Source organism: Polypterus senegalus, chromosome 2, assembly GCF_016835505.1.
Source record: "Polypterus senegalus isolate Bchr_013 chromosome 2, ASM1683550v1, whole genome shotgun sequence".
NCBI lineage: Eukaryota > Metazoa > Chordata > Cladistia > Polypteriformes > Polypteridae > Polypterus > Polypterus senegalus.
The window spans coordinates 204559875-204587116 of record NC_053155.1 but is presented as its reverse complement, the minus strand read 5'-3'; the positions used below and the strand labels follow the sequence as shown (position 1 = coordinate 204587116).

Sequence of the window (27242 nt, the reverse complement as noted above, 5' to 3'; positions counted from 1 at the left end):
TTTTGTCATTTTATATAGCTAGATTACTGGCATTGACAAAGGTAAAACTAATAATTAATTGATTAACATCAATCAATAAATTCTTCTCACATCTCCCACATTTTTCTACAGTAGAAATAGTGCCCATACCCTATATGTGCTGCTACATAATTATGGATGAAAAGACATATATAGGCAACTATTGGGAGTGACTTACTACCCCTCACTTTTACACTAAACTTAACCTCAATGGAGTAAGGCCCTGATGTTAAGATAGTGTCATGGTGGATGACCCTGAGGGAATGAGTTTATGTTTCTAGTTTTTTAAGCTCCCTTTTCAGCTATACCTTTCATCCAGGACTTTGAGGACCTCATTAAATGTAACAAGTTACAAGATAAATAGCAGCTGTCAATTTGATTTTTTTGTTGTGCTTTTTCAATATATTTAGATACAACATGATAGTGTTCTCTCATTTTTCAGTAACATCAAAATTCCCCAGTGAACAAATACTGGCACGGTTTCTTCAGGCAGCGTCATCCTTAGTGTTCCATTTGGCAGTAATATGCGAATATACAGTAAACAATATTGAAACACAAACTGCTCTGATATCCTTGATCTATTCCTCTCTAATGAAAAGAAAGGCTATTACGCCAAGGCGTTGAAACAAATTTATCAGATTATATGAATTTTCCAATCAACTCTGTCTAATTTAGGTTTGTTTGTTTAGACATTTAGCTGTGCTCAAATATGGTCTTTTGATGTAATATAAAAGTTTGAAGAATTTCATACATTCTACAACTTGAGCAATTAATGATGGATTTGTTTGTTTTGCTCTAGAGAATATAATACAACAATAAAATGAAAATAGTGAAACAAAAAAAGTGTCTATTTGATAAGTTCATAAAAGAAATGAAAACCTTTTTCAATGCATTCTTTCTGATAAAATACATCTAAAGAATATCCCTCTTGGTTCTCCCCCTGATTAATTGCAACATCAATTTATTCTTCTGTGATTTCCTTAATCATGCAGTTTTCAAAGCTGACAGGCCTTCTGGATTTTCATAATGAACTCTGACTGCTGACAAATTCCTAGAGAAATAATTTGTTGGCTTTAGAGCTGGTAAATTTGGAACAATTTATATGTGCAGTGTAATATAAGTATGGTATTCTATTTATAATTCAAGTCACACTTTTATATACATTTGCTATTTTGTTCATATTTTAAACACTTACTGCTAATTTTCTTAGATTGGCCACCATTTCATTTTGGTCTTTAAATCCCGTTGTCTGAATCTTGTTAACTGTATCTTCTTTTTCAGTTAGCCAAGCATCAAATAGGCACTAGAGATTGGAAAGCATGAGAAAATTAAAACAAAGACATATTAGGTGCAAGAATGTTATTTTATATTTCAAAAACAAGTCAATAATTTTCCTAAGAAGCATACAATACCTGTTCTTCAGTGAAGTGCTGCCACTTCAGCAAAATTTCTTGCAAAAGGATCCATCGCTCTTCTGTCCATTTGCAGATAGCAGCCCATCTCTCTCCCAGATGCTGTAAAACAATTGTTACAATAAAATGACTCTCCAGCCACCATATAAGAAACAATACATTATTTTGTTATCTGCGTTCTTCAGTATGTATGTGCCTGTGAGTATGCCTGTGAGTATGCCTGTGTTAAATGCACCTATGTTGTGAAAGGATTACTTAGTGGGTAGAGGATACACAATTTTCTGGTTGATAAGTTGCACTTCAGTGTCTATAGGCTTATAAAGTTAGGGAAAGGTTTCCCATTTTAGAATGAGATAAAGACCAGCAGAAAACCAAACTTCTTGGCTAGAGGACAGCATTTGTTTCACAACATAAATGAGATAGTTCTTTAAGAAAATGTAACTGTGCTGCCCTAGCCCTTTAAAGACTAGTGATGGCTCATGGGTTCAGGGACAACTGGTACAGCTAGCTGTAGTTTAAATAATATTTGCCCTGGCACTGAGAGTGACCTGACAGGAGGTTAAATTCCACCTCATGCCAGCAATCACTTTGAGTATAGATTTCAACGGAAGGTTTGCAGCCAAAAATGGACACTTAGATAAATGTACTGTTTGAGGTGAAAAGGGAGTGTTTATGTGTAGTACCTGGGATTTAAATAAACATTTGAGCCATTCCACTTAATAGTCAATGACCTGTGTAGGCATTGGTAGTCGGCTTCGTTTTGCTCTTCTATTTTTATTTTGTGTTCTAAGTTACCTCAGTCCACTCTTGTGTCTTTTAAAATAAATTCACCATTTTTCATATCTTTCACTTAATTCCAACATTAATGGGCATGTAAAGAAGGTATCTTCTCATACCATTATATTTATATGGGTGTTTTAATGCCAGATTTATCTGTTTAGTTCCTTCTAATACAGCTCTACTTGAGGGACACACATGCTATATTAGGCTATTGATACATTTTTCGAGTAAAGCATTTAATCTTATATTAGCTATAGTTTAGTTAGCCTGTTTCACTAGCACTGCTTGAATTTAGGAGTGTCAGAGGAGAGATGCTGAGTATATTGGGATAAGGGTGCTAAGGATAGAACTTCCAGGGATGAGGAAAAGAGGAAGGCATAAGAAGAGGTTTATGGATGTGGTTAGAGTGGACATGCAGGTGATGGGTGTAACAGAACAAGATGCAAAAAACAGAAAGATATGGAAAAAGATGATCCTCTGTGGTGACCCCTAACGGGAGCAGCCGAAAGAAGAAGAAGACACATGCACGTCAAAGGTTCACCTTCTGGGCTCAACTGAGTTAAGTGCTGTCACTAATGGTATCATCTCTTTCTCTAACCACATTTACAAGAAGCTGCTCAATGAGGGCAACCTTCTAGTCAGAGGAGTATAAATTATAGTTGTTCCTGGTAGGTGGTGTCTCATCTGATTGTAGACTCAGCAGACGATGGAGCTCCACCACAGATATGACCACTCAAGGGAGGCACTACAATCTAGTTTTTTTTTTTGCTTTTTGTGCCATGGAGCTCTATTTCTGTTGATGCTGGCAGCATTATTAAACAGGGAGACCTGGTTGGCATACCAACATTAATTTTTGGCTCTCGTGTCATACCTCACTCAACCACAGCTGTTATACAGGTTTAAAATGAAAAAATTCTAAGGGTTCAAAAAAGGCATTTTTTTACCTGTTATAGTAGACTTTGCATTGGTCTTACTAGCTTTTCTATATTTGACAGTTTTGTTAAACTTAAAAGCCATTTTTGAAAACACTTTTCTTTATAATCGAATTTTCTATGTACAGTGATCCCTCGCTATATCGCGCTTCAACTTTCACGGCTTCACTCTATCGCGGATTTTAAATGTAAGCATATATAAATATATATCACAGATTTTTCGCTGGTTCGCGGATTTCTGCAGACAATGGGTCTTTTAATTTATGGTACATGCTTCCTCAGTTGTTTTGCCCAGTTGATTTCATACAAGGGACGCTATTGGCAGATGGCTTAGAAGCTACCCAATCAGAGCATGTATTACGTATTAATTAAAACTCCTCAATGATATACAATATGCGTCCCGTGCGGTGCTTGATTGTTTGCTTTTCTCTGTCTCTCTCACTCTCTCTGACATTCTCTGAGCCTGACAGAGGGGGTGTGAGCAGAGGGGCTGTTTGCACAGAGGATACGGACGCGCCTCTAGAAAATGCTGAAAGACTACCTTCACATTGCTCCTTTCTTTGAGACCGCTTTATTGCGGTGCTCGACATACTTAAAACCCCAAAAGCACATATTGATTTTTTGATTGTTTACTTTTCTCTCTCTCTCTGACATTCTCTGTTCCTGATACGCATTCCTTTGAAGAGGAAGATATGTTTGCATTCTTTTAATTGTGAGAAAGAACTGTCATCTCTGTCTTGTCATGGAGCACAGTTTACACTTTTCACTAAAGGGTGTTATTTCATGTCTAGAGGGCTCTAATAATGTTAACAGTGTGGGAGAGTTTATAAGGGCTTAAAATATATAAAAATAACTATATAAACATATGGTTTGTACTTCGCAGATTTTCACCTATCGCGGGGGGTTCTGGAACGCAACCCTTGTGATCGAGGAGGGATTACTGTACAGGGAATATGTGATGAGTTAATTTTTATTAATCATTTTAACTTAATTTTTGATTCCTGACTTGTTGATGGGTTTTTTTGTGTAATGTACAATGGGGGCTAAAGAATTCCTAAAGAACACTCCTGGTCTCATAGAAGATGTTGATCACACAAAACGTAACACAACCCATGTGTACAAATAGTGTGAAAAAAGAGCCAGTTTCGCTCATTTCTCTTTGCAGCACCTCTCAAGCTCCATCAGGTTGAATGGGAAGCGTCGGTGCACAGCCATTTTAAGATCTCTCCAGAGATGTTCAATCGGATTCAAGTCTGGGCTCTGGCTGGGCCACTCAAGGACATTCACAGAGTTGTCCTGAAGCCACTCCTTTGATATCTTGGCTGTGTGCTTAGGGTCGTTGTCCTGCTGAACGATGAACCGTCACCCCAGTTTAAGGTCAAGAGCGCTCTGGAGCAGGTTTTCATCCAGGATGCCTCTGTACATTGCTGCAGTCATCTTCCCCTTTATCCTGACTAGTCTCCCAGTTCCTGTTGCTGAAAAACATCCCCACAGCATGATGCTGCCACCACCATGCTTCACTGTAGGGATGGTATTGGCCTGGTGATGAGCGGTGCCTGGTTTCCCCCAAACGTGACGCCTGGCATTCACACCAAAGTGTTTAATCTTTGTCTCATCAGACCAGATAATTTTGTTTCTCATGGTCTGAGAGTCCTTCAGGTGCCTATTGGCAAACTCCAGACGGGCTGTCATCTCTCTCCACAGAGGACCTCTGGAGCTCTGACAGAGTGACCATCGGGCGGGTTCTTGGTCACCTCCCTGACTAAGGCCCTTCTCCCCCGATAGCTCAGTTTAGATGGCCGGCCAGCTCTAGGAAGAGTCCTGGTGGTTTCAAACTTCTTCCACTTACGGATGATGGAGGCCACTGTGCTCATTGGGACCTTCAAAGCAGCAGAAATTTTTCTGTAACCTTCCCCAGATTTGTGCCTCGAGACAATCCTGTCTCAGAGGTCTACAGACAATTCCTTTGACTTCATGCTTGTTTTGTGCTCTGACATGAACTGTCAAATGTGGGACCTTATATAGACAGGTGTGTGCCTTTCCAAATCATGTCCAATCAACTGAATTTACCACAGGTGGACTCCAATTAAGCTGCAGAAACATCTCAAGGATAATCAGGGGAAACAGGATGCACCTGAGCTTAATTCTGAGCTTCATGGCAAAGGCTGTGAATACTTATGTACATGTGCGTTCCCAGTTTTTTTATTTTTAATACATTTGCAAAAATCTCAAGTAAACTTTTTTCACGTTGTCATTATGGGGTGTTGTGTGCAGAATTCTGAAAAAAAAAAGAATTTAATCCATTTTGGAATAAGGCTGTAACATAACAAAATGTGATGCGCTGTGAATACTTTCCGGATGCACTGTATAGCATAAAGAGGCCTTTTTTGAATATTCATGATCTAATCGCCATATAAATCTCGCCATGTTCCTGATTGACATCTTTACTACAAACCATGGAAGAACAGAGGAAAAAAGACAGAAAACTAAACTTAAGTGAATATGAACTTACTTATTACTAACTGAAGTGGAGAGCCAAAAAAGCATTCTTTTTAATGGTCTGTTTGCGTGAGTCATAAATAAAAGTTGTGAGCAAGTGACAGCCGCTGAGTGGAAAAAGCGATAGCAATGTATCATCAAGCAGTGCCCAGACTGCCGCCAGTACACACCGTGAATTGGTGCAGGCCACATGCACAGAAGTGTGATTATTAACAGAGATCATTCCATGTCATGTTTTGAATGGAAAATAAAACTGAAAGATTCACATAAGAAAAGTAAGTTTTGATTGTATTTTTCATTTTCTTGAAACGATTATACTTCACTTACTTTGACACATGTCTGTGAACCCTACCTACAAGAAAAGAAGGGTAAAAAAAAGTTGGAGCCCTACCTTTATTGATTGCCTAATTCATTATCGGCAATGCAAAAACAATAATTTATTAGATTGATTCTTCTCACCCTTTTAATTAGCCTTTCCTGTTTTGGTTTACCCTAAGAGGTGCTATTAAACATAAAGGTAATCGACGGATCAAATTATTATAATTATTTGTAGACATATTACATAAACTACAAGGAGGATAATGTACATTTTTTTTAGGCAGAACATAAAAAACTAACTACTGTTTTTATCTTTGCACTTAAATATAGAATTTTTTTGGAATTTAGAATACAAAGCACATTTAGCTAGGTAATATCCCTTTATATCGTATTGGTATTTAAATATACAGTACATCTGACCAGTTGTGGTTGTTTTTGCCATCAAATTTTTATTGGTAATCAGCCATAACAACATCAAAGAACAGAGTTATAGTTGAATAACAAAGTAGTAATCCTAGTTAGAAAGGAGAAAACAGAAAGAAAAACACATAATTGAAATGAATCAGTAATCATTAACACTAATAACTAACTGGAACAAACTTACTCTATCCCACCTAAATCCAGCCCTGTGGAATATAATAAGTGCTATATGAAATTTAGGATAACGTAGTGGAGAGGAAAGGACGTACCCCACAACAACCAACCCCACACACATCAAGATTAAAAACCAAAGCAGCAATATTAACATCTAGCAATCTCAGGCCTGACCACTTGTATCATTTATTGCAGTTTAGCAATATCAGAACTGAATGATCCATGGATCTTTACTGCTGAATATTAAAGGACATGACAGAAGAGGCACAACCACAACCAAAAATATATGAAGCTGAAGAAGTATATTAACAGAATATAGAATCTAGGAATTTAGTGATATGATCAGTTAAATGCTATTGATTAAAAATTATGGTAAGATAAAGTATTCTACAAAGAAAGGAATGACTGATAATCCTCAGTGCAAAGGAAAAATTTACCAGGAAAGGCTTTCACATTGATAGGTTAAATGTGCCTTTCTCTTTTTATCACGCAGTTGTCATCCTGTTATTATAGTTCACAGTCACTCTTGAATACAAGTACTTCTCTGGAACGTTTATAACCAGTAATGTAGCTGCCACAAAGAATGCATTCTGCAATTGTTTAACTTCCATTATCATGATATCTAAACAGACCAGATATCTGCTCAGTAGACAAACAAAATGCACAACAAATTGTAATGTCTGCATCTGAGGGAGTAAGTCATCTGTCTTGGTAGAATAATATAGTTTACAGATATGGGAAAAAACACTAAATATCCCTTAACATCAGTGGATAAGATTATGCTTATTGCATGAATCTATTCACCTGTCAATTTAGTCTTTATTTTGGTTCAGAAAATAATTTAGTCATTTCCACAAGCATAAGAAATTATAATAATATGCCTTTACTGTCATAAGCTTAAGAGCCCACTATTAAATATAATCATGTTAAACATAAATTAAGTAATTGATATGCAAGTTGAATTAACTACAAGCAGCACAAATGATGCTTCAAAATGCTGGATTTTATATTTCCTTCATTTTTAAAGATTCAAAAAAATACGTCCACATGACACATTTAAAGTTACAGTATAATCAAACAATCAGAGAGGATCATTGTGATCACAATAAGGCTCATTTATTTATTTTTCAAATTCATTTATTTCAGTACAGGATTGCTGAAGTAATTTTTAACATGCAGTATATCATATAAATGGAAAGAAGCAGTTCTGGACAGGATGCCAATCGACTGCACGGTTCACCCACAGTAGACAAATTAAAATCACTCTAATCAAAACATCTAAGGAATATGGGTAAAAAATGGGAGGCTCCATAGAATACTCACATGGATACAGGAGGAGTGGAGCATAAAAAATCCACTTGATTCAAGGCCTCTGTAATGGTGAAGCACCAACACTAACAACTATACTACTGTCCCAACTTAATAATTATAAATTAATATTGTAGACATCAACATGTCAGTTTTGAAAAAGTCAGAAGCACAGAAGCACAAAGAAGGGCTCGCAGAACAGTTTATTGGTACAGTCAAAAAAAAAATGATACGATTGTAAAAGCTAAACAAATGACTTTGGACTTGAATTATTTACAATTGTCTATGCATCTCATATTGTTATGGCCCTGAGAGATGCCATTAATCAACCAAAACTGCTAATTTCTCATGTATTACCCCGTTCACGTCCTCCAGCCCTGATTCTTGGACCATCAGTCACTCTCCCAAACCCCAGGCTTCAACATGGCCTGGATTTCTACAATATTCAAACACCTTGCTTTATACACTACTCAAGCTATCAATCTTTAGAAATCTCATTTACACAGGTTTATGTAGGATAAAGAGTTATTCCAGAAATTGGTATTTCATAGCATTCTGTGGTCACTTTCCAGACCCAAATGTTAGATGTCAGATGTCAGCATTCTGTGGTCAGTATAGAGCACTGTTAAGCATCTCCAACAAAACGCTAAAACAAATGTGCGTGAGATAGGTGAAGTTCACCTAAAAAAGTTAGGACACATTTTGTTGGGAGATATTGTAAATACAAGTCTCAATCTGCTAAAGGTAAGTCCTTATAGATACAAAACAGTATGTAGTACTTCAAAAATGGTATCAGAGAACAATAAACCAAACAAACAATCCACATGTTTATGTGCAATTGATCAATTGATGAAGAACTGTTAGTGAGAACAAATGGATTTAGATGCATGTTGCTTCTAGGGTTAATTGGAAAACTAATGATGGTTGGCGGGAAAAATACATTTTAAGGTTGAAATAATTGGAACATTGCTATGAAAAGGTTTATATATGATATAAAAACACTCAATGTTTGTATTTTTTCAAAAAATCTTACCTGTAGTTTCTCCTCCAGGGCAGCTGTGGCACTGTCTCCACTGCTCTCATCGACTACTACCACCATGTGAGTCAAAGAGTTTACTCGCACTTGTTCAGTTTCTAGGTCTTCTTGAAGTAACTAAAAATGCAATATTATTATTAAAACCTAAATTATTTTTTCAAATGTATATAGCAAAAGAAAAGAGTCAACACAAAATATGTTCTGCTTAAAAAGATCTTATAATACTGACCACTAGTACCTCAATTGATAAATGAAAATCAGTTTAAACTCAATTCAAATAATAAAGCATTGAATGTAAAAGTCTTTTTACAGCCCATGACAAAAAAATGGATATTCCAGTAATATAAAGTATCATGACTACATATGATCATAGTTTGCTCAACAGTAAAAAATATATATATTTGAAGTTGTATTACATGATTAAGATAGTCAGCTTTTACGCAAAACTATTTTAAAGCACATCTATTTTTATTTAGCTATTCTTTAATTTACAGATAAACAAGAACATGCCAAAAGTTGGGTGGCCTTACAGCACTACATCAGCTCTGCACACACTACCAAATGCAAAACTTTTGCAGGAACAGATCATGAAGGGGAAAATATTACAAATATCATAGCAAAAGGCTTGGGAAGACTTAGAATTAAAGAGATAAAAATATGGTGAGGTTCAGTCAATCTGTGCTGAGCCCTGTGTTTGAACCCATTTCTGCACATATTTTTCACTTATACATTTTCAGTAGTACAAATGAGAGGAGAGTAGATAATTCCAACAAACCAATAGCAATATTTTCTTGCCTCTCTGAGGCACATCTAACACCTATTTGTTGTAGTTGGTAATGACCAATCTTTATAACTGCTTTCACTATAACTTATATCTTACTTCCAACAAATGCAGAGGGAGTTTCTGCTCTTCATTCCCAAATTCACAGGAATTAACTTTCAGTCAGTCCTACATTCATGTCTGCCTGAGGCTCCCTGACCAAAAATAGCACAGCATAAGTGGAAATAATATAATATGCACAAGTCTATGGTGTGATGTGGTTAAATTTACAAACTGGATACTTAAGAGAACGAAAATGCTGCTACCCTGAACAAAAAACAATTTTAATAAAAAAACTGTGAAAAGGTCACTGAAGAAAACAATCACGGTAAGGGTGAGACCTTTGAATTTTTTGTTTTTTGAATGTACAGTGTCATGAAAAAGTGACTGACAATCTAGCTTCTCCAGCTCCAATCTCCATTTTTTAAAAAGTATGATAAGAGTAAAGTTTTATAAGCGTAGTGAAAAATATTTGATATTACACTTGAAAATGAACACATAATATATTATGGACATCACTTCTGTCATTTGCAGGACCAATCACAAGTAAATGCATATTGTCATTATCTAATTTTAATCATAGAGATTGCATAAGATAATAAAATAATAAAAGTACAGTAATCATAAAAAAACAATAAGCTATAAATAATGAAGATATTCTGAAACCAGATTAATACCAGCTTTGAGCGGGCCACAGTGTAAAGTATTGCCACTGGGCATAACGCAGTAACCAACAATGGAAAATACACCAGTAGAAGAAAAATGTTTAAAAAGCAAGAAATGAATAATTAACTAATAAAACTAACTTTATGTTTTTCCACTTGACGTTTAACGTCCTCCAGATCAGGGCCCAGGGGCTCTATCTCCATTTTGTTTATTCTTGCTTCCGTTGCTCCTAACCAGTCAGCTAGCTGCTGCAACTGTTGATGTTGAAGATCCATTAAAACTTCATGAAGTCTGCAAGAATATATCAAAAATAATATAATTTCAGAAAATAATCTTTGCCAAAAAGTCAATGTTTTGTTTATAATGGCGGAAGTACCTTTTACAGTGAATATCTCATAGAACACACAATAAGAATCCTAAAAATACAACAATTGAGACCAAGCAAAGTTGAGAAGATTAGTTTCTTAAAATGGGGACTAAGTGGTCAGTCTGGACAGAAACCTGAGTTAGGCACAACTGACACAGGATTATTAGTTAGTGCGTGGAAGGAATGGAATTGATACTGTAGGGATGTTCAGGTGGAACACACTGAAGACAAATAGTTTTTACTTATTTGTATTAATAAGACAACAATATAAGAATTAAGAAACATTCATCTTAGTTGGGGTAATCTGAAAGGCCACTTAAATGGGTTCATTGTTGGGGGCTTAGAAATGTAACATCAATAAGGAGAAAATTCTGAAAATCAGCCTTAGCCTTTTTGGGCTGATCAGCGGGGAGAAGCAAAAAAAAGGGCAAGATAAGCTGTGCTGAGAGCTTGGTGGTCTACAGCATTGGTTTTTAAGCTCAGTCCCAGGATATAGGTTACTGTTCCAAGCAATTACAGGAGCAGAAACTCATTTCCAGTTTTAACTGAACTACTTTTTTATATAATTAACTGGCCTTTTCCTGCTCTCATTCTTTGACCAAAATGTCACTACAATTTACCTATATTTTTGCCATTCCTATTAATAGTCAAGAGATTTTTTTTAGATTTTTTTCCTTTTATAATTTCTTTTTTTGCCCAATTAACTACATTTTGTGAATGGAAATAGTGACTGCTACAGAGATGAGCAAGTGATAATGAATGCAAAAGGGAACTAGTGTCATTTTTTTGTGTGCTTATTACCAAAAACTAACAAACCAAAATATTTGTAACAGAACTGAAGAACAAAATCCTAACCAGGATGATCAGAAACCTATTCATCCTGGTGAATAAAACACACAAATACTGTACATTTTTAAATTCTAAAAAAACAATGAGTTGACCAATTTAGTAATTTATGGATTATTTCAAAAACATTGGGACTAAAATCATATATACATGGTTAAATAAATAGAAAAGATGGAATTAGCCTGAGTTAATTAGAATGTTAGAATAAAACCTGCATCCACAGGGGTTCTGCACACGTTTATAGGATCTAGAACAGGGGTGGACAATGTCGGTCCTGGAGAGGCACAGTGGCGGCAGGTTTTTCTTCCAACCCAGCTTCTTAATGAGAAGTCAATTATTGCTGACAAAGCACTTATTGATTCTTCATTTAAATGGTTTTGCTCGTTAAGGGTACCCAACCTTAATTACTTATATCAATCTTAAACAGCTGCATTCGCTGTTTTAATGGCTCTTTATTAGCAATAAAATGTAAATGACAAAGCAGCCAGCAGTTCTCCATATAGCTTGTTAACATTTACATATGTGTGTGTTCATCATACACTGTTTTATTTAATAAAACACTTAATAGAAAAATGTGACAGACAGAAAATTATCGGCGGCATGGTGGCGCAGTGGTAGCGCTGCTGCCTCACAGTAAGGGGACCCAGGTCCTCCCTGCGTGGAGTTTGCATGTTCTCCCCGTGTCTGCGTGGGTTTCCTCCCACACTCCAAAGACATGCAGGTTAGGTGGATTGGCGATTCTAAATTGGCCCTAGTGTGTGCTTGGTGTGTGTGTGTGTGTACTGCGGTGGGTTGGCGCCCTGGCTGGGATTGGTTCCTGCCTTGTGCCCTGTGTTGGCTGGAATTGGCTCCAGCAGACCCCCGTCACCCTGTGTTCGGATTCAGCGGGTTGGAAAATGGATGGATGAAAATTATCCGTTTTAGGCTTCAAATCATTTGGATGATATCTTTGGAAAGGAAAAGATCTACGATATAAGAATCTTACATTGCAGACTAACAAGCTATAAAATTAAATAAAGTCTGAAATTGGCAAGGATTGGTTTCTGATTAAGCAGTTGGGTTGGAATGAAAACCTGTAGCCACTGTGGCTCTCCAGGACCGACATTGCCCACCCCTGATCTAGAACAGGGGTGTTCAACTCTGGTCCTGGTGGGCCACAGGTTTTCATTCTAACCCTTTTCCTAATCAACGAGCAGTTTCCAGTGCTAATTAACTCCTTTTCCCTTCATTTTAATAGCCCTGTTTTTAAGGATTCAGTCCTCTGAATGGATTCACTTCTTCATCAAATGGCAGCCAAACAGAAATGAGATGTGAAGTGAGCCAACAGATGACCAGCTAAATTGGAATGTCAAACACCAGCCAATTTCACTCTAACCAGTTTCTTAATGAGTAGCCAATTCTTGCTGTTAATTAAAGCCGCTATTGACTATCATGACTTGTTGCTGCTCTCATTCTGCCACAGCAGACTGCTGACTTTCTGTTTTTTTCTAAAACCACTGTCAAGATGTTTTGGTGATCTGAGCAGACCAATATGACCGAGACCTTCACTTTTCTTTATTTTCAGGTTAGCTGGTCATGTGGAATTTTGTTTTGTGTTTTATTATTGTTTGGCTGCTCATTAAGGAAAAAGAAACCACTAAGGGGTCTGTCATGTCAATTAAAACTAAGGCATAAAAAGTTAATCAGCAGCAAAAATGGCTCACAAATTAAGAAGATAGTTAGAATGAAAATCTGCAGCCACTGCTGCCCACCAGGACTGGAGTTGGAAACCCCTGATGTAGAATGTACAGGAGTAGAACAGAAGTGCTGTTCAATTTAAAAAGCTGTATGAGTGTTTGTATTATAAATAATCATCCTACAAATAGAAGTAGGTATGAAAAATGTTCTCATCAGAGTTATGATTTAAATATGATAAAACACATACACAGGCAGACAGACAATCTGAGACTAGTTGATGAGGCTTGATAAAATAATGTTCTAGATTCTCATGACTTTTTTATCGAAGTAATGTTTCCTAGAATATTCAGTGAACTCCCCTCTATTTCCACTATTATTCTTGAGTACAAGGTCCACTCTTTAACTAAACAAATTCATATTAACTATCAATGTCTTTCAAAGGTTTAGATTAAATACCCACCTAACCATTTATAATTGTGAACAAAAATAATCTGAGGTACACTTAGTTGTTCTTCCCTTCTAAAGTCTTTTTTTGTTGTGTTGACCAAAACTACACATAATATTTCAAATACTGACTGACTAGTGTGTGTCAGAGTATAAGTCTAACATTTCTTGATTTATATTCAAAGCTTTTTAATGTACTACCTAATGTTGTTAGCCTTGTTAATTGATTCTGCACATTATGGATTCTGAGAATTTCGTGCCACCCATTTTTATAATTAATCTGTCTTTTGCCTGCATGTACCACTTTGCAGTTGTCTACATTTAATTTTCCAAGTGTATGCCCAGTTATGAGGACTGTCCAGGTCATTTTGTGCCTTTTGTGCTACCTCTTTAGTATTTCCTTTTCCCCAATGTTTGTGTCATCTGCAAAATTGCCAGTTTACTAGCTATAGTAAAATCAATATCACTAAATATACATTACAAATAGTACCGGTCCCAAAGGCTTGAAACATTCTCATGTTATAGGTACCTTTTATCTTTGGGCTATTTACTAACATGAATTCCAGTTTCACAAGTTTCCACTGAAGCCAATATGAACATACCATATTTAAATGTATTCTGATACATCATCTCATAGACCCTTGCTGCCTTAGGTACTTCTCTTGATTGTTTTACTCTCTAGCACTACATTTTACTATTGCACTATGAATTCCTTAAAATACTGTATATTGCAAATACCTTAAAATATACAGAAAAAAAGATTTTGAGATAATCTTGAAATGAGTTTCAGTTATCTTAAAAGCTGAACTGCATACTTGAAATTTATTTAGAGATTATATCTAAATGTTAATTTGGTTTTCAATATTAGAGACAGAGAAGGCAAATAAAAGAATTAAAAAATACAAATGACTCAGTTTCAGATTTACAGATTTTTTTATCACCGCTTTTGTTTTACAATCACTTCCCAAAATCTGTGGTAAAAACTAACATTACTTTGGCAGTGTTTATACTAAGGGACAAAATTCCATTTTTTCTGCATTATTCAAAATACTCTAAATGGCCAAAGGTTTGTGGATACCTAACCATCGCCCTTATATGAACTTGTTGGACACATATTCCAAAACCATGGCCAATAATATCAAGTTGATATTCTAAAACCATGGCCAATAATATTAAGTTGCAGCCTAAACAGCCTCCACTGTTATAAAATAAGATTTCCACAAGATCTTAGAGTGTGTCTTTGAAAATGTATGCCCATTTAGCCTAAGAAGCTTATGGTTGGATGAGATGAGACTCCTCCACCCAACTTTACAGTAAGCACTTGTTGTGTTGTGAAATTGTGTATAGATTATTGATAAGAACAGCAATGGTTTGATGGTTAAGACCCCCCCCCCAACCCAATCTTTAGGACTGAGTCTTTGTAATTTTATGACAGGGTTGGAGGAAGTGCCTAAACCAGTTTCGCAAGTAATTCTCTGCAGGACTCTCTCAATCAGCCCCCGCATGGAGGCAAACTACTAAGCTGGCAAGCTTCACCTTAACAAATGGTATTGGGGGCAGGTGTGAAACCGTTGCATCACACCAGAATTCTGTTGGTCTAAAGTTGCCTGTTTGGTTAGGGTTAGGGTTTAAATTAGAAGCCATTAGGTACCACAACACAATATTGGCTGTAGGGTTTGGACAGAGAATCTATAAATGTTCTGGCTTTACCCCTCCCTCTCCCTTGCACCACCAGCATGAAGAAGCATCTCTCTCTCACACCATTGACATGAGGAGCACATCTCAGCAGCCATATTGAGACATGTGGCTGACCAAAAATGATGCCTTAACTAGAGACATTTCAAGTAACTAACAAGTCTGTGTGACGCCTGAAATTACACATCAGAATTTATCAGGTTGCATGGTTGCCAGTTTTCAAATGTCCTTTGCTTATTGTTATTAATTTATGAATATTATCAATAATACATTATTTAAGTTGTAAGTTAAATGTAGTGTTGTAACTCCTACTTGTCCTTTTTACTCTGTGTAATTACCTGAGGTTACAGATGTAGAAGGTAAGGTAGGGAGAAGTCATAAAGTACAATACCTTATGTGGTAAGTCTATGGGATTTGAGGCATTCTGAAAAAGGCTACAAAACAAAGAATACAAAAGGGAAAGTAGAGTAATATAAATCTCCACCAAGACAAAACAGCACTATGCAGATTGTATTCTCCTGGCATACACCAAATCCAGATTTGTCCATCAGACTGGAGGAGAGTGAAATGTGATAGACCACTCCAGAGTAAGACTTTTCAGACACTCCAGTGTCCAATGGTGGCGTTCTTTACACCACTCCAGCGAACGCTTGGCATTATGCATAGTGATCTTAGGCTTGCATGCAAATGCTTGGACATGGAAATTCATTCCTTGTGCTAATGTTGCTTGCAGAGGCAGTTTGGAACTATGTTATGAGTAATGCAACCAAGGATTAGTGCAATTTTTATGCACTATGACCGTTCCATTCTACCACCAATTTATGTCATTGGAGATTGCATGGCTATGTACCGGTAATTGATTTTAAGTACCTGTTAACAATAGGTGGGGCTGAAACATTTCCAGGACTGTCCGCATTCCATATAGTGTAGTTTAGATTTATTTTAACATGTCATTATGGGTGTCCATGGTGGGGCAAGGGGTAGCATATGCCGCCAAAAGAGGAAGAGAGGTTATATTTTTGTTCCACTACTACTGGCTTTGCATTAACAGCTGGGCAAGACTATTATTTATATAGTTTATTCAGTTTTCCTATTGTCTTGCAAATGTTTCAAGCTCTGTGTATTTATATACTGTTGATTCTACTACTTAACCGTACTGCAATCCTTCGTTATTTGTAATTTGTCTTTCTGAAAATTCAGAGGGAATATTTTTAATATTTATATCATGAGTGCAATATTCTTATGGAAACCCAATATTCTGAGTCTGGGTCCAAAACAAGGTAAAGACGTTTGCCAGTGAAAGAGAAGATGAAGAGTGTCTCAACATTCAACACCATCATCCATTAGTAGCTAATAAGGATGCTGAGTCTGCTAGGCTACAACACTTCCATGTGCAACTGGACCCTGGACTTTCTGACAGAGAGATCCCAGAAAGCCTGTTTTGCAAACATCATCTCCAGCACCATCAAGATGAGCACTGGTGCCACCCAATGCTGCATAATCAGCCTGTTTCTGTTCGTTGTGCTGACTTATGACTGCGCAGCTGTATACAGATCTTGCACTATCATTAATATTTATGACAGCATAATGGTGATGGGACTCATTAGCTTGCAGAAGGAAGATACAATCATTGGTGGAGTGGTGCAAGTACAACAATGTGTCTCTTTAACGTGGATAAGACAAAATAGATAATTGTTGATTTAAGAAAGGCCCATGTTGTCCAAACCCCACTGTACATTGAGGACTCTGCAGTGGAATTATTTAATTAATTAACACCACCTACAGAGCCAAGAAGTTATAGCAGTGTCTCCACTTCCTTCCTACCTGCCCCCATTCTCGCCACGTTCTACTGGGGTGCCATTGTGACCATTCTGAGCAGCTGCATAAACATCTGGTTTGGGAAATACAGTGTCTCTGCCCGCAAGGTCCTACAACACAGCACAAAACAGAAAAGGCCAATGGGACCTCTCTGCCTTAACTCAAAGATATCTTTATATAATCTTATTACAATGTTTATTTTGTATAAGCTATATAAAATAAATAAAAAAATTGATCACAAAAAAAGACATCTTTATCAAGCATTGCATCCATAAGCCTACATCACAGTGAAGTATAGCTGCCACACCTCCCATGGTCTTTTGGCCAACTTCAATCTGGCAAAAGGTTCTGTAGCATTTGAACCATTTCTGACAGATAACAAACAGCTCTTACCCCTTGGGTGCCTGGTCTCTGAACTCTGTGCTGCTACTCTCCAATCAGATCACTCCTATTATTTTATTTATGCACAGTACATTTGTTACTTCTGTTGTTTTTAGGTGCATTCGCATGTAATGCACCAAGCACTTATTGCAATCACTCGTGTCTGTCTGTCTGTCTACCTTTCTGCATGACACAACGTGGCCCTCTGTGAAATAATTTTGTTGGAATGTGGCACACTTACTCTACAAGGAAATGTGTAAAATTGAAGAGAGTTCAATTTTAACTGTGATGTCTTAAACAGATTGTACTGTACACAGTTTTAAAATTTCAAAATCTTCCAGTAAAAGGCAGTTAGAAAGCAATTAGACCAACTTGAATATTTTCCTGTTTTGTCACCTCTGATAGCCACTACTGATGATAAATTAGAGCCCTGATACAAGTTAATGAAACACCAGTGGACTGCGTGTGTGGGTAAGGAAGTCATTGTCACCAGCTAATTGCCCACGCGTGAGATGGCAATCCTCCATCGGCAAGTCGAGATGGCCGTGCCCAGGGAAACATCTATATCAGCAAACGTTTTCTGCTTTGTGAAGTCTTCCCAGTGTCTTGAGTGCAAACAGAAGAGAAGCAGTGCATCAGCAGCTCAGTCCTCTGGATGCTTTAAGTCAAAATACGTAAGTTAAATGATGTAAACTGTAAAATTATAAAATGCAAGCACAGAAAACTAAGGCTTTCTAGATATGAATGTAGTACCCTGTGAGGTGAAAGCAACAGTGCAGAGAACAAATAAACATTTTCTTAGATTTTACCTTACAATAAACCAGCCTTACAACTCCACTATCTGCTGTTTATGATTTCCTAATTCACTGACACTATAATTTACGAGGGTGACCAGATGTCTCGTTGTCAACGACAGACTCAATTTCAGGCAATGCGTCTCAATAAATAACTGAAGAATATTAAAATGTCCCAGCTTTAGCAGGCTGCCCATCTAATAAAACATTGCTCTGCCGATTCAAACATCTTCATGGTATACTTAGAACAGCGCATAAGAAACTCCAAGGGCCACAAAACCCTATAACCTCCTTTCCCACCCCAATGTAATACAGTATACAGATAATAACAAGGTCAAAAGTCCAACTAAAAACTTAAATTTGAACAGCATTGTGAGGGAAACAAGAAACAAACAACAAGAGACAGTACTGCCATGTATTTGTTTCTACTTCAAACACTGTATGGAATCCTATGTGAAGTGTTCTTTTTTTCCCATGCCCTATCTCGTTCTCATGATGACAAAAAGATAAATCAGGCATTCAACAAATGAGGATGGGCTTTACGCCGGACTATATATATTACACAAGTGTCCTGGTTTGGGACATGAAAACCTGGTCACCCTATAATTTCCTATCAAAGTACCACATTCATCTGATATCAATAATGGTCACTCACTATATTAAACCTTGCCTTTCACTTATGTTATTCCCTAACATTTGTTATTTTTTTTGGTTATGTTAATTGACAATTGAACATTGTCACTGTATGTGAATATGGTGTTCATTTGCGTGTGTGTGTGAGTGAGAGTGGTCCTTGTGATGAACTAGCAGACATTTGAGGGCTACAGGGTCTGTTCAGTCCTTAAGTGCACCTGAATGTTATGCCAGAAATATATTATCTAACTTGTCATTTTGTAGTTCACAGAACCCCCTCTGTCCAAATTTTCCCACAGATGCCCATGCTTGTTATATGGATCGAATCTCATTGTTACAATGATATATTCATTTTGTTGCACACATAACATTATTACCAACACATGTTCACAAAATTTACTGGAAAATATAGGAAACGGATAACCTTAAAATATAAAGTGGGTACCTGTTAAGTGATGCAAAATTATCTAAATTCAACTGCAATGAATTTCTCACTGAACTTCCTTTGTGATACATCATTGCAACAAGCAGTTAATGAAATAGCAAAATTAAACCTCAAATGCATAGCAAAATTCTAGTTATCATTAATACAAACGCCTTGAAGAGGATCCCTAAGGATGAGGTAGCTTAACACTATATCAGCCTCGTAATCAAGTGAACTTATATAATAGTATTACTTCTGTGCTTTCTGGTGTATAACAGAATGGGCACAAAGCTCATCCAATTATGTCTCTCAACAAATATCTCAACACTTAGCTGCTCTGAGATATTGTAGTAAAGTAAACAGATTCCTACTTATAAAATTAGCAAGCCATTTATCCAACCATCAATTCATATGCAAACCTGCTTAATGTAGTCCATGGGTCATGAAGGAGTTATCAGGACCAGCCCTAATAAGGTGGCAGTCTAAGTGAGTGGTCCATGCAGACACACACACATATACACACACCAATTTGAAGCCACCAATTTCCCTGACTTTAATCTCAAGCAAGCTAGACATAATACCTTGTTGATGTCATTTTCTATGCTTAAGCCAGACACTGCATGAGCAAGATGAATCACTGATAAAATACACTAAGGAGAAGTATTGGTTTTGATTATGATCACAAGAAATTCATATTCAGGTATGTATCTGCTTATTTAGGATAAAATTTCTACTACTGGTGAAAAGATACATTTCTTTTGCTGTCAAGTTTCCAGTTTAATCAGGCACATGTTTCTGTAAGGAAAAGCGAGAGGGAACAAGGCCTGCTTGTTAGTTTTGTCACCGTCTTCTTCTAAAATTGAAGAACAATATTATTCCTTTAATTATACAAGATCAATGTGACAAGTCTCACTGAGTGAAGAGCACATAGTGGAAAGCTGCAAGATACGGACCTCCAATCCATTCTCTAATTATATTTATAAATTGAACAATTGCAATTAACCATATAACTACTTCAAATCTATGTTTACAATTAAAAATATATATTTTTTACTCCATCTAATAAAGTATACTAAGGTATATTTGAAAACTAATGCAATGAAAATTAAGGCCCTTTTAAAAAAATAATTAGTAATAACTTTGCTTGAAAAAGTAAGAAACCAAAAGTAGCTCAAAGGGCAGTAATTTTATTGGTAATGTAAAACATTCAAAGAGTGTCCTAAAATACCATAGATCTCAGTATCAACATCAGGGAAGTTTAATCAAGCCAACTGAAAGCGGCAGAAACTTTAAGATAATCCAAGAATGAAGACCATTGTAAACTGCAAAGCTCTATATTGAGTTTAACAAGCTGGACAGCTAGGGTTTGTAAAGACCTATATTTAGAAACATAATCCAAGGTGTTTGAAAGAGATGAAAATTTGAGACAGAAAACTCTGCTCTGACTGAGAGGTAGAAAATAAAACTTGCACTTATAACAAGATTCTGTGCTTAATGCAAACCTCTTCTTTTTTTACCTACTTACCAGGGGAACATTTTATCTGTTGAGTGGGTGAAAAACACAAGAAGCCACTCTGTATTATTGATCCTTAAATTAAAACAGGCTGGTAGACATCTATGCATCAATGTCAGAAACAGTGAGAGCGAGAGAAAGATAATACTGAATGCTTGGAAATTGCTGAGGGGAATGGAGGTGTGATCTTCAAGCAGAAATGCTAGCCTTGGTAAGTGTATGGAAAATGAAGCCATAAGGATAAACTAGTCAACTGAGGAGAAAAAGGAGTGACCAATATTACCTAAAAAAAAATAAATCTGCTTTCATCAACAAAGATGATCAATTTCATGGAAACTAGGTGTACTATAGATTTTACTGAAATTGTAACTTTGTGACACATTTAAGAAATTGACATTATATTTGAATGGAATAAAAAAGAAATTCAACTTCAGACCAGTAAATGTGTTTTGTTCTTTTGATTTCAATGCTTGTTTTGAAGTTAGTGATTTTTTCAGCACATAACTTGTTTCATTCTATACTACAGACACTAATGTGATAGCCACTAAATGTAATAGCCTCTGCATGAAGTTGAAATTTGTGGCACACTACTTGGTAAATTACATATACAACACATACATACACATACAGTGGCCTGCAGGGGCTGTTCAGCTTCCCAAATTCCCAAACCGTTTCCCACATGCCTAACACAGTACCATAGCACAAATACACAGCAATGTCTTCTTCTTCTTCTCTGTCTCTCTCTGTCTCTGTCCTTCCATCTGTACTGTTCCTCCAGCAAGCTTTGCCCCCTCTTCCTCCCAACTCTGGCTCCTGGAATGAAGGCAGTGGGCTTCTTTTATGCTACACCTTCCAGTACTTCCAGTAGCCTGTTAGTGTGGTCCAGAAGTACTTCTGGGTGATGCAGAATCCCGACAAATTAGGGTTCTGCAGTCCCTGAAGCATCCCCTGGCAGCACTCATGAAACCCAACAGAGCTGTGCCGAACTCCAACTCCCATGGAGCCCTGTGGGCATCCGAGGAACTGCGGCAACCCAGAGGGGCTGCCATCTAGTGTTCTGGGGGAGATGATGCCATGTGCATGGGTTGCCATCTAGTGTTCTGGGGGAGATGATGCCATGTACATGCTCTTTCCCATGCCCTCCATTTAAGAAGGCACAACAGTACATTTTAAAAACATAAATAAACTCTTAGTGTGAAACTGGAAATCTACTATCCTGAAACATGATAAATATGAATTGTAAACACAACATAACTAAGAACTGTGTAAGATTAATCTGTCTGTTGCAAAAAAAAAAGTTAGGATTTTTCACTTTTTTATAATGTGATTTTGAAAGTACGATTGTGTTATTTCACACAAGCAATGAGTTAATTTTTAAATGTTTTAATTGATTGCAGCCAATAACATTTCTTTCTAAGGAAAACATCAGAAAGAATGTTGCAGGAAAATGAGAAGAAGAAACTTGTAAACTGTCAGTTTGGTTATAAGCTCATTATATTGAAACTGTGTAATATGGTAGCACATTGGCCAGTCCTATTGCCTCGCAGCTCCAGGGGTTCAAGTTTTAATTCTTAGTTTGTCATAATCTGTGTCTTTGTTTGGTATGAGTGAGCATGTGTAATTGTGCCCTTTCCTGAATCAGGATTCATGTACCGCCCTGGGGTACAGGTGAGCCACAAGATCGGAGGTGACAGGCTCCACCCTGTTGGGGCATGGGGCCACCACTAGGGGATGCCCGAAAGTTCCAGGCAACATGGACTGCAGCACTTCCGCCACAAAATGATGTGCTGCTAAGCCAAAAGACAGATACACCTTGAGTGCTTCTGGGTGCTCATGCAGCACTTTCACCACACCCGGAAGTGCTGCAGGAAGCTTGTCAGGAAGCACCTAGAGCACATCCGGGTACTGTTTAAAAAGGGCCGCCTCACTACATTCTGGGAGCCGGAGTTGGGAGGTGTGACAGAGCTTCATGAGAGAGGAGTGCAGGTGGCAAGAGTAGAACATAATAAAGACAGAGAGTGTTTTGGGCATTGTGCTGTTCTGGCAGAAGGAAAACACAATAAAAGAATGTGTTTAACACATAGATATCTTGGTGTCTGTTCGTGGTCGAGGCCAGTTTTCACACTCCTTATCTACTTCAGGGTCACTATGAGCCAACAATTATCCCAGCAATACTGGGCACATACCAACACTCATTAAAATCATGGGAATTTACAGTTACCTGTTACTGTAGCCTGCACATTGATATAAAAAAGTGAATTCAAACTTAAATCTATATCCAGAATTCAGCAGTCTCCTAATGTAATTTTGCATACATTACAGTGAATATTAATGTTTATAAAATAGAGGACTTATAGGTGTTTTTGTCTGTCTGTGGTGTAGGCACAACCTTAACAATGTACAGCCATGAAATACAGAAAATATTGATACCACAGTTTTAAATACTGCTGCCATGCATCCAGGATTGGTGCTTGCCTAGCTGTGAAGGTTTTAGAAACCCCTGATCTTTATGATTTAGAAATTTGGTGGATAGGTAGATTAATAAAACAGATGGATATCTGAAACTGAAAATAGTGTGTTGCGTCCCTCCATTTTACTTTTTTATTTTTAGTATAGTGTTCCTTAATGAGATATAACCTTATCAGAGATGAGTGCATGGAAGAAACATGTTCTAGAAACACTTACATACAGCCACTTCTATCATTTGCTCCACACAAATCCTAAAAGTCCAAACACACCTTGACCAGACTAGGAATTAGTCTTGAATGTTTGGAGATGTAAGTGAGGAATGCTTGGCATTAAGTGAACATGTTGTCCAGTTTAAAAATAATTTTAGGTACGAAATAGTGTAATTAGAACTATAGTTATAAATTGACCACTGCAACATGCTGAATGTCTTTTCATCTGCCTTAGAAGACAAATCCTGCACAGCCAACAGAAATCAAACAAGTAATATATTTAATAAAAAAATCAGTCCTATTAGTGTAATAAGACGATAACTTTGTAAAATAGTTCAATAATTTTGTGAAATAATGCAACTGCCTTATATTGTTTAACTAGCAAAACTTCACAGCGGAGAAGTAGTGTGTTAAAGAAGTTATGAAAAAGAAAAGGAAACATTTTAAAAATAATGTAACATGATTGTCAATGTAATTGTTTTGTGACTGTTATGAGTGTTGTTGTCATCAAGGATTTGATTATCATTATTTCTTTCAATCAGGTTCGTATTTGGAGGATGTGTTGTGTTCAAGTTACATTCCGTTGTAAAGATAACAGGTTTCATTCATCGAAGTGTTCACTACCCAAATCGGTACTCGTGAATCTAAGATGTTTAACAGACATTCCCGGTATTAAGTTGTGGATTTGCCTGTGAATATTTAGCAGCAGCGTGTCTATGAACTTAATTTAAACTTAAGCTTTACACCTTGCTTTCCTATTGATATGTCTACAAAGGCTTGTTCAGATTCAGAGGGTTGTTCCATTCTCACTGCATCAATAAACAGCTAGTCTTCCTCTTTATCTGAGACATCACACACTGCATGCACGGATTTGCCTTTCCCAGTCCTGCAAACTTTAGCGAAGTGGTTCAATTTACCACATTTTTTACACTGTCTTCCTTTAGCTGGACATTGACTTTTTCCACCGTATGCTTTGTTTCCGCAGTAGCTGCACTTATGAATATGTTTGTATGCATCACTCACTTCATATTCTTTTGCTGCCTTCTCAATTGTGTAATGTGTTTTTTGTTCAGCGCTCTTTGGAGCTCTTGCTTGTTGTCTGCGTACTGTGTTCACAGTGTGTTCACGTGAGCCGCTCAGAGTACATGCATGGAAGGTTCTCGGCTGTGCTTGTGCTATCTCGTGCGATCTTGCGATGTCCATGGCTTTATTTAATAGTAGCTCAGACCCGGCACTTAAACGTTTCTCTCGCACTTTCGCTGAGTTTGTGCCAAACACTAGTCTATCCCTGACCATCTCATCTTCGTTTGCATAAGCACAGTCCTTCACCAGCAATTTTAACTCCATTACAAAGTGATCAAAAGTCTTGTTTATACCCTGCGTCTTCTCATTAAACTTGTATCTCGCGAATATCATATTCGTCTTAGGCATGACAAACACCTCAAAACGGTCATAATAAGTTTTCAGTACCTTGGCTTCCTCCTGGGTAAGAGTCCATGTGTTAAAAATGTCTCTTCCTTTTTCCCCAGTTCACAGGAGCAGGTAGCTGCATTTCTCATTCTCGTCTTTGCCTTTTAGCGGGCCAGAAAACATCAGCTCCACGTGCTGTCGGAACTTTTTCCATTCTCCCAGCAGGTTAAGAGAATCACAGTCAATTCATGGCGAGGGAACTCCGACAAAATCCATGACTGTCCTCTATTCTGACACAATGTCTTGTTTTTACAAATTGTGAAAAATGAAATGATGGTGAAACCTTCTTTTAAAGTATTCAGGGGAACGTTATTTATTACAGCTCTTACATTCACAGCATCCGTGCTCTAAATTAACTTCCATAATAGTAACCTTGAGGTCCCTTTTTCTGGTGCCTTCCTGATGATATAGGTGCCTAAACCATGCCTGATAATAATACATTTCAATGACATATAAATATTACAGTGATCACCTCGATAGATATCTCAACACCCAAATCACTACTCGTGAATCTAAGATGTTTAACAGGCATTCCCGGTATTAACTTTTTGAATTGCCTGCGAATATTTAGCGGCAGCGTGTCTATTGGATTGCTGCTGACGGACGGCCTTATATGGGCACTCACTCAATTATGTGGGAGGCGTGGGTATGGGGTATGCAATACAGGCAGGCAGCCAACTACGTGGGAGGCGTGGTGATGGGGGACACAACTCCGCCTCACACGGTGACCGAGCTGCAGGCTATGGCCGTATATATGTATGTAAGTAGGATTCAGTTATGACCGTTCCGCGTAGAATTTCGAAATGAAACCTGCTTAAATTTTGTAAGTAAGCTGTAAGGAATAAGCCTGCCAAATTTCAGCCTTCTACCTACACGGGAAGTTGGAGAATTAGTGATGAGTGAGTCAGTGAGTCAGTCAATCAGTGAGGGCTTTGCATTTTATTAGTATAGATGAAATTCCCTCTATAAGGAACAGTTCAAGAATTTTTTAGATTTATGGAAAAACACACTATTGTCACTATAAAATTGCTTGCTCGATGTCATCTTTACCATTTATGCTATTTAAAGATATACAGGGTGAGTCAAAATTATGTTAACATTTGAATGTCGGAAACAATTTATTTACAAAACATACTTCATATGTGCAAGATGATTTATAAGAATGTTTCAACCTGTTCGCCATCATGCTCAACACATGTACCATATGTGGCACATAAATTGTCCACAAAAATTATATGTAAGTATATTCATAGCAGTATCATTAGTGTTAACATAGTTTTGACTCACCCAGTATAAGAAACTTTTTTTTTATTTTGTGGATCTCTGATGTCAGTAGGGGAGTGAAGTTGTCTCTGAATGTCTTTTTTAGATTGGTGGAATGTTTTGGATTTCTTTTTGGACAATTGCTATATTGTTTGTACAAATGTATCTTTGATGGAACTGTGAGCTATTGAAGTTATGTTTTCATTAGTATTAAAATAATTAAATAAAAGCATGTATGTATAGATCCTCATCTGCATAAACTATATTTATATATGGATTCCATAAGGTGTCTTTTTTTACCAGATTTAAATATGATGAACATGCAATTTTACCAGGGCGAGGCAGAAGTTCCTGTATGATGCTTGACTCATTGGTTAATACTGTTTCTTTTTCACCTTTTCTCACAAGACAGTAATAAAGGATGACAGATGCAATTCACTGAGTGGCAAGAGATTTCAGCACTACCTCTGAATTACATTAACGTTATAAAAGCCATGAAACTCAAAAAAAAAAAAAAGTGGTTTTTGTGTTATTTATGAGTATTGTATTTTAAAGCTAATTTTTATATGGAGAGAAAACAGTTTTGATTACTTCTGATAAACACTTAAATATTCAGCTGAAACACTGTTTTTACAATTTAGTAAAACTAGCATTACTCCCATGTTCCATACATATAAAACATTTCTGTATGTATAGATTTAACAATATGCAAAACAGACTGAAGTTTCTTGTTGAGTAATTTAGATTAAAATGTTATGTGGGAAATTTTTAAAAGAAATATTTGCAACCATTTACAGATGGATTAAATACACAATTTAGAGAGAGTACCATGTACAGTATATGTGGATTTTCTCAT

At 37.0% G+C, this 27242-nt stretch overlaps 1 protein-coding gene across 12 annotated transcripts in view; it reads right to left on the bottom strand.

The window, feature by feature from the left end:
* The window catches only part of dmd (dystrophin), a 2654580-nt gene that overhangs the window by 1730939 nt on the left and 896399 nt on the right, over window positions 1-27242 (bottom strand). For all 12 annotated transcript variants that reach the window (XM_039745194.1, XM_039745193.1, XM_039745197.1 and 9 more), the window contains exons 12-15: window positions 10524-10674; window positions 8895-9014; window positions 1431-1532; window positions 1214-1321 (exon numbers count right to left, since the gene is read on the bottom strand). In XM_039745194.1, the coding sequence (XP_039601128.1) occupies window positions 1214-1321; window positions 1431-1532; window positions 8895-9014; window positions 10524-10674 (481 nt within the window). The remainder of the gene's footprint in view (window positions 1-1213; window positions 1322-1430; window positions 1533-8894; window positions 9015-10523; window positions 10675-27242) is intronic.